The sequence below is a fragment of the Apteryx rowi genome, unplaced genomic scaffold (genome assembly GCF_003343035.1).
Source record: "Apteryx rowi isolate R43461 unplaced genomic scaffold, aptRow1 scaffold_179, whole genome shotgun sequence".
Lineage (NCBI taxonomy): Eukaryota > Metazoa > Chordata > Aves > Apterygiformes > Apterygidae > Apteryx > Apteryx rowi.
Window position 1 is genome coordinate 200,026 of NW_020448074.1, and position 17,456 is coordinate 217,481.

At 37.6% G+C, this 17,456-nt stretch overlaps 1 protein-coding gene across 1 annotated transcript in view; it reads left to right on the forward strand.

Moving 5' to 3' along the window:
- The window catches only part of LOC112963831 (connector enhancer of kinase suppressor of ras 2-like), a 254,744-nt gene that overhangs the window by 106,570 nt on the left and 130,718 nt on the right, over nt 1–17,456 (forward strand). Inside the window, exons 3-5 of the mRNA XM_026061261.1 lie at nt 4,644–4,846; nt 6,307–6,394; nt 14,530–14,571. Of these exons, the coding sequence (XP_025917046.1) occupies nt 4,644–4,846; nt 6,307–6,394; nt 14,530–14,571 (333 nt within the window). The remainder of the gene's footprint in view (nt 1–4,643; nt 4,847–6,306; nt 6,395–14,529; nt 14,572–17,456) is intronic.

The following is a 17,456-nucleotide window of genomic DNA, read 5'->3' on the forward strand; positions in this document are numbered from 1 at the left end:
GTTTTTTCTGTACTTCAAAAAACCAATCAACTACAAAAGCCCTGGAGGCAATCTGTCTTTTCTCTTCACTCTTTCTATCCTACACTAATCACTAGGAACAACAGTGAAGTGGACATCTCAAACTGAAGAGGAGCAGGGAACGTAGGGGGTAGAGAGGAGCCCTCTTTGATGGATTTGAAAATAAGAGAATTTGTTTGGAGGATGAAATTGCTAAAATTGAAAAATATGTTTTACAGACAACAAGCAGACTTATCCTTAAATCTAAGTCAGTTGTGCAGCTCATTGGCAAGTGTCACTTTAAGCACAGTTCCATCTTGGCCTTATTGCTAATTATATTTTTCTATAATAAGCCAGTCTAGCTCTGATCTCACATTTGCATTTAATTTTCACCTCCTGAAACCCTTCTTTCCAGCTCCTATCATTGGATTTGACATTAGGAATTGCTGAGCTCCAACCTAAAATATACTACTGAATCAGTCTGTCAATGAACAAATCAGATAAGCTTTGTGTAACTTTTTTTTTTTTTTTAATGTGAAGGTAATAATGCTGCCATATATTATACTAAGGGGACATAAAAATTATCTTACTGTTTGAACAGTGCTTTCATGTGAAAAAGCTTAAGTAAACATTTAATAGATTTGCCAGCCACACGTTTTCATGTTCAAGTTTTGTTCTTTCTTTCACCTTTCTTACAGCAGTTACCCCTTCTACAATATAGCTGTCAAGCCCACCTTGCTGAGATGGAGCATGGGAGGTTTTAGTCTACTCCTTTCTATTCTCACTAAGCAGTATTCATGATCCAGATCTTGCCGTAATGTGACAAACTGCGTGGCAGTGTAGTTCTCCTCATAAGACAGTGTTTGGGGTCACACTAATAGTCTGTATTCGTTATCTAAACCCGGTACATCCATTGCCACCAATATAGTATATTTAGTAAGAATGACTATTTAACAACCATAAGCATCATGAAATGAAAATGGAGAATGGTGCAAACCTCAGTGGTGGTATTTTTGTTTTTTGGGGTTTTTTTTCCTACTTCTGGTTTGAAAAATAATCATACATATATTAATAGCACTCTCTTGACCCTTTTAGAGGTTTGGGAGCTCTTTCTAAGATGGGAATTATATCTCGAATTTATCCTTCAGAGAAGGAAATCACCTGCTAGGAGATAGAATTTTACAGGCAGGAGCATACTTTCTGTGGTGTGTCTCACAATAAAACATGTTTAACGCTGAGAGCACAGCTGTGTATGGCTGTAAAAACTGAGGTCTGATGTGGTAACCATGATGATGATTAAATTTGGCAGGTTTGAGACTATCTCAGTTAGCATCATGCACATGAGATGCCTACAGGAATTAGAAGAGATCTAAATACTTGCACTGTCACATATACAGAATGAGATTACCCACCTACTTCCTCATTATCACAAACCACAATTTTACCATCCTTGTCTTCAAGCGCATTCAATGTGCCTGAATAGTGTAAGCAGTTCAAATGTATGTGTGTAACCACCCGTCTACTGCTTTCTCCTCTGGAACAATCTTTTTTTATACCCCATCACCTCATCAATTCAGTTCCTGACTAGGGAGCACTGAAAGGGACCATAGCTTCCTTCAGCAGTTTTATCATGTGCTACTAGAGTGGGGCTTGAAGGGCTTTGTGGCCAGCATGAGGACTCTGCCTGGCAAGCACGTCAGGAGGGAAGCAGGTGGTGGAGAAGCACATGCAGCTGACAGGAGGTGAGCTCTGGTGCAGCAAATCAGAATGAGGTACTTGGAGGTGATACTTTTGACGATTATTTTTAAACATTCCTTTTTCCATTTTATAATTGTTTCTTCTTTTCATTTAAAAATGAAGATCTGAGATATGAGGCAACCTTAAATTTAGGCCAATACAAGAAATAGTCTTCTACAGAGATATTGATTCACTGTCATTTCTGTAATATTTTATCTTTTTCCCTTTGCTGTATCTTATGAAATCTTAGCTAAATCACTGACTTGCATCAGCATTTTTACTGTGCTAAATAATTTCCTTTCATCTCCTGATTATCTTTATGGACATATTTTATCTATGTTTTGCTATATTTTAAATTTTATATTGACACTAATTAAGGTTGCCATCAGCATGTTAATTAAGAAAGGTTAAGATAAAACAACGCGCTCACTAGGTGGATTTCCTCAAACACATTTTCTGTTCAATTTTATGTGTTTTCCAATGACTTAAACAAGAGTGTAAAATTTGCTCCGGTGGCATATGCTACTAGTGTCTAGCCTACATTCCTTGAAATTCAGGCATTTACTCACAGGTAAAGGTATACTCACTTTCAGTAATTGCACGGGTCAGAGCTGTCTCCATTTCTTGCTAGGGTTTTCTAGAAAGTGAACTGACAGGTTCCCAGAGCTTTTATGCAATAAAGAATTATTGGCAGAAACAGTTTCTGCTTGTTACCAAACAAATAAGCAAGTCTGAACTTGGAAATAAAAACAGGACGATCTGGCTTATCATCATTATAATGTGTTGCTGAGTGTACAAGATCGCACTCTTCCTGAGGGGAAACAAAGCTTTGCTTAGTATAGTCTGCTAGCTGGTAAAGGCATCGTGAAACATCCACTTATGCATCATCTTGGCACAAGTAGAACTGAGAGAAAAAAAGGGGGGAGGGAATTCCTTCAGAGCTTTAATAAAAGAAAGTTGTAAATATTAAACAGATGGCATACTAATATGAAGCACAATTTGCTGCTTAACCTTAAGCTTTTCAAAAATAGAATGCCTTACTTTAGTGAAGCTGTTGTTTACTGTATAACACTTGTTTTGGAAAAAAGATGAAGAGAACTGTTCTCATCTGTAGCTAAGCCAATATAACTTTCATTTGCTCCAGTATTCAGTCTTAAGTTTGATGCTTCCAAACCTTATTGACCAACTGTGATGCTTTAGACAAGGTATGTATATAATAATGAAACAAATTAATTCTGTCCCTAGTATTTAAAGTTATTTTAAAACCAAAGTCCCTTGCAGTGAGCTAACCAATAACACAGGAAATTGTTTCCGTTCCTTACAGGCTGAACTCCAAGTTGGGGAAATGGGTTTGATTTTTTTTATTACTATTATTTTTATTGTCTATTTTTATTTCAAAGAGTGAACTTTGATAGGAAGAAGGGCTTGCAGAGAAGGCCTGGATCTACGCAACAGACATAACTGGTTCAAACTTGGAAAACAATTTTACTAAACATTTGTTTCTATTTTGTATAAGTCCATTCAACCAGTTTCATACACTTGCAATCATTCAATACATTTTCCCTTTTTGGTGTTGGAAACAATTCTTCGTTGTACAAATATCCATGTTAGCATTCAGCAAGATTATGTATTGTTTGCTGTTCTTTACTCTCTATTTTGAGAAATAATTTTGGGCAGAAAATTACCATGTGATATTGATGATCAGTCTTCCTCTATAACATATGCATTGTTGAAATTAATAGTGGTCAATCAATGCATAGCCTGAAAGCTGATTTTGTTTAAGTGCTTATGAATAGTAAACTGAATAGTTGGGATTTTATTCTAACTTAAATTTTTGCAAATACTACATGCTGTTGTGGCAGCAAAAGATCTGGATTCAGTTCAGCCTATTTGAGACTTCTGATGTGAATCTGACTGAATTATTTAGTATCTTTGCACTCAAATATCTTTGCATTTGTCACCTATGTCTAAGCGGGGAATTGGCTGGGTGATAAAAGGACATAGAGCCATGGATGAAGAGATATGGATAATGGGAAAAAGAGACTTCAATGTGAAAACTTCTATATAGATTCAAAAAAGCCCATCAGATTTAGAATGATGGAAGAAAATCCATTAAGGACTGCTAAATATGAAGACACTATCACTGGCTGAAGTCTCTGAATCGCTAATAGCTGTTACTACATGCCTGCTCTGTTCTCATTTTCTTCCTTAGGCAGTCGTTGGAGGCAGGAGTACCAGGTCTCTGGTCTGACCTGATTTGACTGTTCTCATCTTATGTTACATTACAGGATAGCTGTTCACCCACAGAAGTAGGGTTCAGGAAGGAATTTTCCCATAAAGGTCTATACAGCTATGGCTATATAAGGTTTTATACCTTATTCACAGCATAAATAAAAGGGAAGTTCTGCTAAAAAGGCTGAGTCTTTACAACTTAGTAGAGGAACTAACACAAGTCTCAGTGAGTGGGATCCAGTGCAGTGGGACTGCCTAAGACCTAATCTTAGAGGTAACAGATACACTAAGTAGTTGGTTAACCTTGAACCGTAGCAAGAAGTATGGGCCTAGTGGACTGCCTCGTCTTCACCTCTTCAAAATGGGAGAGACCCTGAGACCCAGCATATGAGGACACCTTACACTTTACGCTCAGTGACTTTGTTGGACATCAAGGGGTTTGGGGACTGTAAATTTTTGGCACGCTAAAAAGGATGGATGCATCATATATGTTCTAAATAAAGTAGCCTGCTTAGTCTCACACCAGGCACCCATATTATCCTATCCTATCCTATCCTATGCTATCCTATCCTTTGTCCAAGCCAAATAAAATTTAGAATGTTTAACCCTACAGTTTTGTTCACGTTGCTGACAACAAAATATTTCACTTAATTGTGTGTATTCTTCTTTCTCCTCAGAATTATGGTTTGGAGACTGAAAATCTGAGAACACTCTCTCACAAGCTGAATGCCTCAGCCAAAAATCTTCAGAACTTTATAACGGGTAGAAGGAGGAGTGGCCATTATGATGGCAGGGCCTCCAGACGACTGCCAAATGATTTTCTTACCTCTGTAGTTGACCTGATTGGTGCTGCCAAGAACTTACTAGCCTGGCTGGACAGGTAATTTAGTATTCCTTGATCCTTTACACGAGAATAGTGCCTTCTATTTTCTGTATTTCTTCTTTTTCTCTTGTACTGTTTTTTTCTAGTATTAAAATGTCAGGTTTGGAATTCTAACTGCAAGTTCTGGGTTGTAAATTTCTCAAATATTGGCAGTCAAAATGTGCCAGCCTTTCCCAGCAGGAGGATGTTAAAGTTTTCTCTAGTTACTTGTTCAGATTCTTTTCAGTTTGATAGTATTTTGTGCAAAATGAATATTTCTGTGCTATTCCAAGTTGACAAATCACTGCCACAAGTGGTAGCATCATTGGCAATATCAGAAAGGAAGGGAAGGAAGAAAAGGTTATGGAATCTGAACCTTCCTTCACCCAGCAAAAAGATTAAAAAAAGAGAAGCTGGAAGTGAACTAAATCAGTTAAATAGCATTCAAAAGAAATGACAGTACTTGCTTATTCTGAAAATGAAAGGTTTCTTATTAGACTTTTTATCAATAGGTTTGATACATTAGTTACAGTTGTGCTGTTGGTTAATGCTCAATGACTAACTACTGTTTTTTTCATTTATGAATTGAGAATCGGATTACAAGTAATTCTCTGAATAAATGTAGTTAAAATTTTGACTGTAGGAAGCCAGTTTATTTGGTTATAGCAATGGATAGCTTTATCTGGAATCTGAATGCTCTTGGATATATAAATGGCACCTTAGAAATCACAGTTAGAGTAGATCACCCTCCTTCACAGCGTATGTATAATTCTGGTGACATCTTCCTAACCTAATGCCAGCAGTCATATTCTCTTGGGCTATGACCTTGTCAGTTCTTATGAATTCAGATGGGGTCAGAATTCAGGCAGAATTTGAAAAACCTAAAGAAAATCCTCGTATGCAGGAAGCTGTCAGTGGCTAACTAAGCATTACTTTGCTCTCTGAATTAAGGTGCTAACTGCTGCTGAAGAATGATGTCATACTAGAAATGTTGTCTTTTGAAAGAGTCATAAAAATAAAATCGTGACAACTTGCAATTGTTTGGAGCATCCTATTTTACTTTCCACAAGAATGATAACTTTTCGTGTTCTTGCAAAAATCCATTTTATATCCATGCTACCTACTTTGATTCTTGTTTCAAAGGCATACTTTATAAAAACTGTGTAATTTGCTGCTGGAGATTGTCATGATTAGGTGATTTAAATTTCTGCAGTGTAGAACTGATGTCTATATAGCATATACTTTCTACAGTGTTCCTGAAGATTTCAAAAGAATGGTGAGACTGTGTTATTGAAAAATAGATTCATTATTTGGGCATTTTTTTCCCCTGATTAAGCCATAAAACATTTAGCTGACCCTATTAAGTTTGCCTTTATGAAAACAAATTTACTAACCACAAGTCTGTTTAAAAACTACTTATACTGTAAACAGGAATTGTATCCTTAACACTGTACAAATCTGTTCTACCTTTCTGACAGGTCTCCGTTTGTCAGCGTGACAGAATATTCACTGCTGAAAAACAACATTGTTCAACTGTGCCTGGAACTAACAACCATTGTGCAACAGGTAGGAATGGTTTATTTTCTGCTCTTTCCAAGTCTTCTTCATATTGTTGCTGAAAAATCACAATAATAAAAACATTGCTTTCACTTCATCAGCAAAATTGTTTTAGAATTACCTGTTAATTACGTATTCTCTTTCTCTGGGAGTGACGGGAAGAGTTTTGGTCTTTGTCTGCCCTCATATGCCTGGATAGACTGAAGGGTAGTGTATAGATAAAAAATAGTCCACTTAACATCAAACTGTCCATTTAGAAGTTAACAGTCTATCACCATGCAGGTATTAAAAGAAAAAAGCCACAGTGGCAAACAGCTTAATTACTACCATCAATTTATTACAGATTAAAATATGACCAATCAAAAATCTTTCAGGGACCAGTTCTTACAATACCTACAGATACTTTCAGAACCTGTACTATGACTTATTTACTTAAAGGGGAGCCAAACCAGTTGGAAGTTGCATAAAAACTGTTTAGTGACTAACATGAAATATTCATAGCAGTAAACGATTCAAATCTGGAACAAATAAGGGTACTAGTCTTACTGCTATTCATTACTTAATAGTAGTACAGTACACCACAGGTATGTAAAATTCATGTACCAGGTTCTGTCGTGCTATATAGTATACAAATAATGGCAATCTCTGACAGTGTCTGCCCCTGAAATAAGAGGTGAAAGGTACAGAAAGACTGAATGGAAACTAGTTTTGTAAATATTTATGGTAAGCTTCTCTTCTTGTGATTAGATGAAAATATGGATAAGGTAAAATAGTGTTATTGGAACAAGTGAGGAGGTTAGAAGAGAACAGGTTTTGGTATAAAATGAAAGAGGAGGATGAAGACAGTACTGTAGGAAAGGAAGCAAGAAGACAGATCAGCTAATCCTGCAGTTTTGTAAGCACATTAAACTGGCACTGCCTTCAGAAGAAATGTTTCCATTGCCTGCCTCTACCCTGTGCTGGCACAGTTCTTCATGCACCCTCACAGTGAACCAATCACAGAACTCATTTAAATTAAAAAGGCTTCCTGGAGTAGTATTCTTATGTGAACTTTCAGGGTTTTTTTTCTTAATTTATTTTTAGTTCTTGCAAAAAAAAATTTAAACTACCAGATGCATTTGTCCCAGCCTTAATTATTTGTATTTTATGCCATTATCATTACTTTACAATATTCAGCTTTCTTTCCTTTCAGAAATATTGGTGTGTACCTTGTCCTTTATGTGTTTTTGCAGTGCAAAACAAAGATCCTTCTTCTCTTTTTTTGTTTTATAAACTCCTACATAGGCATCTTATTTACGTATCTTTATAAATACCATGTAAGAGAAAGCTTAATAATACCAGGCTATTTTTGATTCACAGACTAAGCAAAACAAACGCCTCTACAGTGTAAAAAGTTTGCATTCTGATTCTGCCCTGCAACACTTTGTAAGAGCTTTGATTTTTCCCTATGGTCTAGGTGGAAATCTTTTAAGTTTGAATTGTCGTTGTTTCTGTCATTTATTCAACTGCTTTTGGCAGAGGAGATTCAGTTCTCCTCTATCAGCAATAGTTTGGCTCTTTTTTCTCAGTTCTTCAACTCCACTCCCAAAGCTGTCCTCTTTTGAGAACTTAAAACCAATCTATCTTTTAGCATAAACTCCGAGACATTTCAAAATGAAAAATGTTTAGTTAATTGTTCAGGTGAGTGACAAATGGAGACAAGTTTTGGCTTTTATCTTATTTTCAGATCTGAGTTGTTTGATAGCCCTCTGTTGATATCTTTTACAGTATATTAAACTCAGAAGCACCAAAAAGAGTAGATAAAACAAAATCATTCATAGAGAGACAGTTTTGCTGTTACTAAATGTGAGGAAAATTGATCTTAATGTGTGAAAGCAGAGATGTCTCACCTAAATCAGAACTGCAGTCTTAACTGTAGCCAAAAATACAAATTGAAAGGCATAACTAATAGAAATCTGGATCCTTTTAGATACTGCTTATGATTTGTTTTACAAATAATGTGAATTTTTACATGTCTAATTTAGAGCAAAAGTAACACTCACGGCGATGTATTTGGCAAGTTTAGTGACAAACCTCTTCAATCTAAAGATTTATTTTGTGCAAAATTAACATGCTTTGTGTACATAACTTACAGCTGGCACTCAAGGTGAAATTATTTCTAAATGGGGGCATCACTGTGTAATGTTGGTTTAATATAGCCAATGCTTATGGATTTTCTCACTAGCATGTACTGTATGCTGTGTGACATATGAGTCATATGAGATTATGAGTGACATAATCTTAGATGTAATAGGGAGGTAAGTTTTCTAGTGTTTTGATCATATTCTCTGTGTGAGTATGAAGATGAGATCTTCATTAAAAATTTAAATGAAATATATGAATTGCAATGTTGTATATTATTATTTACATATAAATGCTATGATGTATAAGCAGTTGCTTGTTGATCTGCGAGTAGTATCTTATTATGCCAGGTGTAAGAGCACTGATCTTCTCTAGTTTTAGAGAATTTTTATACCTGTCCTTGGGAATCTGCTTTATTTTACTCAGTTCTCTTATCCCTCACCATCTCCCCTTCACTAGAAAAAGCAGGGAAACTATAAAAGAATATTATTATGTAGAACACTGCAGAAGCATTGGGGCATCCTGATTTTGAGGTAAGATGTTCCATCAAGATGTGCTGATGGTAAGGTACAAAGACTGCATGATGTTAGATCAGGATCAGACTATTGCAAATGTTCGGGTTTTCCATTGACTTAGTTTCAAAGTATAATGACTCTAGCTTTGAGGCAGACTATCTCTCATTTTGATCTGAAAATGAATCCATCAAACTAACCTCACTGAATTTTGATTTGGTTAAGTTCTAGAGCAAGATTACATTCAGGGAATAGTAACTGGAATAACTGAAGCAGAATAGGATTTAGATTTTGTTCTTAAAACATATCCATTGGTTAATTGTTTCTTAACTTTATGGTAAGAAGAGTTCACTAGTTCTAGAAGTAGATGTTTTTCTGATTGATATTTTTCTGATATATTTAAGATGTTTAAAGCCTGTGATGAAGCCTTTGATATGTGCATTAAACTGCATGGACAAACATTCTTTAAACAAAAGTTTGCCTGTATCAAAGAACATCATTACATCTCAGGCTAATTTATTTTCAACAAAAGCCAAGCACTCTTGCTTGTTGTCATCTTTATTCATGTTTGAATAGCCCTATTGAGATAAACTTAGAGAACGTATCATAGTTGGGTTTTTTTTACCCTGTTTTTAGTTAAATAATTTGTCATTAGGATGAAGTATATGTTTCAGAAGGCTGTCTAGTTCAGATTCCAGCTGATGGAGAATTTTGATGTCTCTTAGTAGTCTCCTGAACCTGGTCTAACTTTGAAATTAGCCTTGCTTTGAGCAGGTGGTCAGGCGAGATAACCTCCAGAGGTCCCTTGCACCTGAATTATTCTGTGATTCAGCAATTGCCTTCATTGTTAAAATCATGGGTGTTATTTTCAGTATGAACTTTGCAGACTTCAGCTTTCAGCACCATAATCTTGTTTTGCCTGTGTTTGCTGAAGAACATTTTGCTATCCAGCATCTGTTCACTGTTTTCTAAATATAGATTGTGATCAAGTTCTTTCCTTAATTAAACTTAGTAAAATGAGTTACTTTATTTTCCAGTCTACATTTAACTAATTTAAAGTAACCTCATTTTTTTTAATGTGTGAATTCCAGAAGTGTGTTTAATGTTGCATACACAAGAAGTATAATTTAAATATCATTTTCTTATATCCACAGTTCAAAGACTGCAGTAGCTCCCAACTGCAGTGTTATATGGGGAAATGGCATTCAACTGGCAAATACCACAAAGTTTTAAGCTCTCTTCGGAGTTGCTCCTTTATAGGATCTCTATTTCTTTTTGGTAGTTGACTCAACTCATGCTGTTTTACTGTTACTAAGTTACTGTAGTAAATATTTTACAGGTATTAGAATTTATATGTTTTCGTTAACTGTTCTTACGATTTGTCATAAATCAATCTTTGATTTGATTGGGATCTGCATACATTTTCAGTAGTACTTGCATTTTTTTCTTTCAGAATTATTGTCTAAAATTATGAATATAGTGTTGGAGAGCACAAGTCCTACTAATCTTTTCTCTTTTTGAATATTTAAAAGTGTGATGTTTTACCACCTCAGAGTTGTGAAGGTGTATAGTGCCTATGAAAGGTAGGATGTTCTGCATAGTGCATAAGCTGGCTTGAATGTAATGCTGTTGCTATTCCTATTTTGTACTTTTTGTATTTTACCATTTTATAGAGGAGAAATAGACTGCAGCTACTAATTTTTTTCAAAGTTTTTAAACTATAAGAAAAAATACACTTTTTAACATGTCATCTGCCAGCGGAAGATGGGGAAAGAATGTCACTATAACTATTATTTATTTTCTAAGAAAAATGGACCAAGATTCTATAAATGTTAATCCTATAAGTTTTTTTAATGAGATCCCTAGTGCATTGCTATGTATCAGAAATAAATAAATCAAAAGAATATGTGACCTACATATCTTAATATTTTTAGTACAATATTGAGAGTGCTTTTAACTTCTCATTTAAACTAGTCTGAGGTATTAAAAAAAAGTTCATGTGCATATATTTTGGAAGGAATTCCAAAACCATTTTTAATGCTAATGTAAACTTGACTATGCAACATAAATACAGTGAAAATTAATTCTGCTCTACAAAACAGTAAAATTCAGTTTTACTATACATGTCTTCTATTCTTTGACCTGAAGTAATTAAGTTTATTCAGAATGAAGCTCACATTGTATTTCTGACACACAAATTAAAGGCATAATTTAGATAGGAGCATTAGCTATGAAGTCAAGCTGTAAGCCCTGCTGTGATCATTTTGTTCTCTTGGTACTTGGAGGGTTAAAAGGAGATGGCAGATATGCTGTTTGAAGTGTGTTAAACTGGCAGAGAAAACTGCCTTAGGCATTGCCAACTAAACTGACTTTTTTTTTTGTGTGTGTGTGTGCTTTAGAAAATAACAGCATGAATACTGAAGAAACATCAAAGGCATACTTGACCATGAAATACTAATATAAATTCTTCTCTGCATTCCTTAGCATTCACAATCTTCTGATTTTAACTTTCATATTCTGTATTTTTAAAAATGTATTCATTTAGAAATTAATTTCTGTACCAAAATGCCGATCCTTCAAAATAAACGTAATGCTTAGCATTGAGGGTGAGTTTATTACCTCTGCTCCAGCCCTATACGCTGGTCTGAATGGCTAGAATAGACTAAAGATACTCTGGAAACCTCAGACCAGCTGAGGGACAAGTTGCTCAAAACAGCACCCAAAGAAAGCAGTAACAAGAGAGCAGAAAATGGCCTCAGTGCCTAGGCCGTGGCAGCAGAGGTGAGCTGCTGGACAAGATGAGCAGATGAGCCAGGTAACTGTGATTTCTCTCGTGAAGAATGCAACAGCCTAAGCTGACCATATGGTCAGCTGATCCACTTCAAGAACAAATGGAATGAGGATGTTAAAATTATTTCATAGAAAGCTTGAATGAATTCACTATTAATGCTATCCAATTAATATCCAAGAAAAAAGAAATCTTGAGAATTGTAGGGAATCTTAAGATACCTTAGGGGAACCTTTTAGGTGTATCAGTAAGTTACATTTTATTCAAAGAAAAAAGACAATAAACAGGATTTTTCCTTCTTATATCCAAATTCTGAAAATGTTTAACCTTACTCTATAGAAAGCTTTTTTTCCAGCTTGTTTTCCATCATATTTGGAGAAGCATTTAGCAATTTCCCAGCATTAACTTTCTGTCGGTAAGTATCAGTCCACTTAAACGTAAACAATGTGTTAGTATGGCATTACAGGTAAATTCCAGAGATAAATCCCAGGTATCCAGTGGGGCCGTTGGCTGCCAGGGGACCATCCAACCCCGCGGCACTCCTCCCCTCTGTCACAGGTTCTCTGGGTCCTGAATGTGGGACTTGCCAGGATACTAGGGGGATTTTTCCAGGGATTTGAAACGTGCACGGAGGTTTATAAAAGAGACTTCGAGGCCCGGGTAGGTGTAGCAGGCCGGGACTCACTGTGTCTGTTTGAAAAGGCGGGGTCTGGCTGCCGTCGGCGCGGCGGCGTCTGCGCACGGGCGGCGGGGCCCTGGCTGGAGCTGCAGGGCCGAGGGCGCGGCGGCGTCTGCGCACGGGCGGCGGGGCCCTGGCTGGAGCTGCAGGGCCGAGGGCGCGGCGGCGTCTGCGCATGCGCGGCGGGGAAGCTTCTGGAACTGCGGGGCCGAGGGCGCAGCGGGGGCGTGGCTGCGGAGCCGCTGCGGCTGGGGCCGGCTTCAGAGGTGGGAGGTTTGGGAGAGTTTGCAGGGGCTTATTGGAGCTTAGGTTTTGCTGCGATTGAGGAAGTTGATGGCAGTTGTTGGGTTGAGAACAAGAGAGACTAAAATCCTAGGTTGCTGGGGGAAGAAGAGAAATTTGTTTTCAGACTTTTTAAATTTCTCTCTGCTAGCATAATTGAGTTTTTTCTATTTTCCTTTTAATTTGTTTTGATAAAATACAGCTTGAGAGCCCCTGTGGTGGTTTGGAGTGCTGGCCTGTGGGAGTAGAGCTGCCTTGGTGCACTTGGGCACTGTCCTGTGGGGAACGGTTAAATCCTGTCTTTAATTGCAGTGACTGCGTCTTACTTTCTGGAGGGCTGTAATGAGGAAATCTTCAAAACATTAAATAGCACTACAGGCAGGAACTGTTGCTTTGCTTCGTTTTCTCTGATCTCAGATGTTGTCCATGGTTCCCTTTAGGAAAGTCCATTGTACAGTTTGTGAAGCATTCATGTGTCCCTTTGTGGTAGTGCTTGCTCTCCAACACAGCTTTCACTGGCCTTGGCTTCCCAGGTTGAGCACATGATGCCTGGCATTGATATGGTATAGCTGGATAGAAACCTGGTCCCTCAGAGGAATACAGAGAGTCAGAGATAGGAAGGCCAGCATTCATTGTCATGGTGATGGATACTTTGCTATAATCTGCAAATTTACAACCTTTTTTTCCCCCTCCTCTAAAGTTTGTTTTCCCTGAGATCTCTTTCAGAAAATCATGGAGTGATTGGCTTAGGGAAGAGCAAGTAGTATTCTAGCACCTATAATGTCATTTACACCTTTAACTCACGTTTTGATTTATGAGTCTTAGCTTATGGAGTGATAAGAGTCATTATTCCTAAAATGGTAACTAAAATGGAAAAATGACTGCTCTAGAATTTTATATGCCTTAAGCAAATAAAGAGGTTGATAAAGAAGGCCTGGAAAAAAAAATCCTTAAATTGGTTAACAGCAACATTGTGACATGGAAAGGTGGGATGGAATTGTTTAAGAAAGTTAAACCTGTTTATTTTGCTGGACAAGTGCATATCATGAGCAAGCCCGTGTCTTTTCCCATCCAGTTTTGGTGTGAGTTGTGCCTTCAGAAGTGCAAGAGAAGAGCAGTTACGTGAATTCTCACCAGAACAGGACTACAGCTGTTTCTTACTCATTGTTGAGACAATTAGGGCCTTGAAGCAAAAGATGAAGTGAACCAAGCTGACAGTGTGGGCACACCATGTTTAGTGTCTTTGTAAGAGTCAGCTTGTCATTTTCCTTCCCATGCTTTACAGTAACACCACCAAAACAATCAAAAAAAGGATAACTTCTAGTGGTGGGTGTGAGACAACTGTCTTCACCACATGCAACTTGTCCAACAGTTGACAGGCATTCTGCCTGATTCAAGGCTAGGCTGCGTATCTCTAGCTCTTGAGTGTCAGTGAATTCCTGACATGCCTGATTAATGATAATCAGTTTTTTCTCACTATCATGAATCTAATCCCTTCCCCCTTTACATTTGTATTGCTGCTAGTCTTTTTGTTCCTGTAAAGGGAAGAATACTTCCCTGAGATTAACCAGCCACAAGTTTCCCAAGAGTGTAGAAACAACATTTTGGGTGGGACAAAAATTAAGAGATCATAGTTTTTACAGGTACATGCCTAAATATATGGGAGAAACTTACCAGCATAAAGCATTCTTTTCTTTCTTAATACGAAAGTAAAAAAATGTGCATTAATTGTTTTTGTTGTTGTTGTTTTATTTTACTACAGGATTGTACAGTGTATGAAACAGAAAATAAAATTCTTCATGTGGTAAGTAATAGCAATATTCTGCTTTGGTATATTCTTAGTCCTAGCCCATTCACTTAAATGTTTTAGAAACTTTTTTAAAAGCTGCTGTAGGACAATAAAATTTCTTGCTACTTGACATAACTTACAATGAATAGCATCAGTTGCTAAAAGCTAAAATTTTCATAAATAAGATCAAATAATTTAAAAAATTAATAGTTAAAACTTATTTTCAAGATCAACATGAGGAGAGAGAAATCAACTTATGTGATCTCTGATGCCCTGAAACCGACTTAATGCAAGTTAGGTGTGCCTCCTACTAGCCAGGTTAATGATTGCCCCAGTAGTCTAGATTTAACACTTCAAAATGTGCTCTTTTTTGCATCAGTATAAAGACATGGAGCAACTCCACCCAAACAATATTAATTAAGATAATTCTTCAGATAGGACAGCTTTTCCTATTTCTCTGAGGCTTAGGGAAGATGCTGTAATTCACTGAAGGAACCACTCCTACGAAGCTTTTATTCTCTTTCCTGAATTGGAGGTTTTTCAAATTTAAGGCTTAAGAATCAGCTTTCTTCTGGTATTTTCCTAACCTGTGCTTGTTTTATATTAGCAGGCACGACCAGACACTCCATCTTACTCTCCACCACTACACAGTTCCCTAGAGTAATACTCTTGTTATACACACGGTTAATTCCAATACTTAATTATTGTTCTTGAGTTGTTTAGAAGCTTCACGGTACTCTGAGACGGTACATTCTTACTAGTATTAAATATTGCTGGCATGGAATCTCAGCAATGGATCCATCAGATAAATTGCATTGCTAGCTTCACTGATTGTCAGATTGAGCATTCTATAAAAGCTTTCAGTACTCAAAAAATGTAATGACTCAAAAATGGAAGAATCTCTTGCAAAGTTATTGATTAGATATTGGTCCTTAAGTGCAAGACTGCAGACTTTATGTTTTCCTGATACTGGCAGAGAAAAGTACTAACGCTGAGATAGGGTTAAATCTCATGGTTAGAGAGAAATCTCAAAGGATTTGCAAGTTCAGATGAGCTTTTGACAAGCTCTAACCTAATGCTTGACTTTTTTTTTTTTTTTTTTTAAAAAAAAAGCCTTTTACACATAATTCTACTTCCAGCAGGGATTAAAATATGTAGTAAATCATTGATGTGCTGTTAAATTCAGAAAGTGTGCAGTGACTTCTAGAAAAAAGGTTACTATTGCAAACCTGATTCTGAAGAAAGACTTCTAAAAGCACCTGAAATCTTCTGGGATTTGGAGTGTGTGTGTCTGTGTGTGCGCATGCGTGAGTGTGTGTACATAATACACACACGCATGTGCACACACATCTTTTAATCCATGACTTAGAATTCTAGCCATATATGCCTTCTAGATAAAGATCTGTAGCAGGAATGTTACTTTTGGTTTTTCTCACCATCCTGGATGGAAGGCTGAAGTGACAGAATAGAAGAGAGAAAAGTGACATGTTTCAGTTTTTAAGTATTCCACAGGGTTTGTCACACTTCCACTTCTGAGTTTAAGAAGTCTGGGTTCTAAAGCAGTGGAACTCACTTTAGCCTGAGTGAAGTCACGTGGAGCTACCTGATGCAGAGCATCCAGTCTCTGAGAATCAACCTGTTAAAAGTCTTTATCATCTAACTGTAGTGAAGTGAGAAGAATCACCATTACTTCTGCCTTGTTTAGCATCATCTGCCTGTTCTTCCGTATTTCCCAGTGGATTCTTTGCATCCAGTCAAAAGCAACACTCCTCTTTATGCATTGCTTTTAAATAATCCAGGATCAGTTATTTCTCCATCAAAAGCGACTACCACCATCTTCTACTGTATGACTTTTCAGCCTCTTTACAGATACCATCACTTTGGCAACCTTTTGCCCTTTCAAATCTAGTAGTGAAGTGCTGCTTCCTATCCAGAATCCAGCATAGGAAAAGCCTCTGGGAGTAGTATCTCAAAAACTGGCCCCAGAACTGATGTCTCTGAACTGTTTGATGAGCACATACCTTACTGCCTTATCCTGACCTGTCAGATTTCATCGGTAATAAATCCTTTAGGATTTATGGCATTGAATTAAAATTGAACAGAATTCTGTCACTACTTATGGTTATATAAAATTACTGGAGGTGTTTGCTAAATCTCATTGAGTGCTTTAGAGCCATTTGAGGTTGAAAGGCAAAAGAGAACTTGGGGTGAGAACAGCAGAACTAATCACAGAACCGCAGAACCGCAGAATGGCTGAGGTTGGAAGGGACCTCTGGAGATCATCTAGTCCAACCCCCCTGCTCAAGCAGGGTCACATACAGCACGTTGCACAGGATCGCCTCTAGGCGGGTTTGGAATATCTCCAGAGAAGGAGACTCCACAACCTCTCTGGGCAACCTGATCCAGTGCTCTGTCACCGTCACAGTGAAGAAGTTTTTCCTCATGTTCAGATGGAAGTGTCTGTGTTTCAGTTTGTGCCCGTTGCCTCGCGTCCTGTCGCTGGGCACCACTGAAAAGAGTCTGGTCCCATCCTCTCGGCACCCTCCCTTCAGATATTTGTATACACTGTATACATTTCCCTTCTCCAGGCTAAACAGGCCCAGCTCTCTCAGCCTTTCCTCATAAGAGAGATGTTCCAGTCCCCTAATCATCTTTGTAGCCCTCTGCTGGACTTGCTCCAGCAGTGCCACATCCCTCTTGTACTGGRGAGCCCAGAACTGGACGCAGYACTCCAGATGKGGCMTCMCCAGGGCTGAGTAGAGGGGGAGGATCAYCTCCSTCRACCTGCTGGCAACACTCTTCCTGATGCASCCCRGGATACCATTGGCCTTCTTGGCCACAAGGGCACATTGCTGGCTCATGCTTAACTTGGTGTCCACCAGCACTCCCAGGTCCTTCTC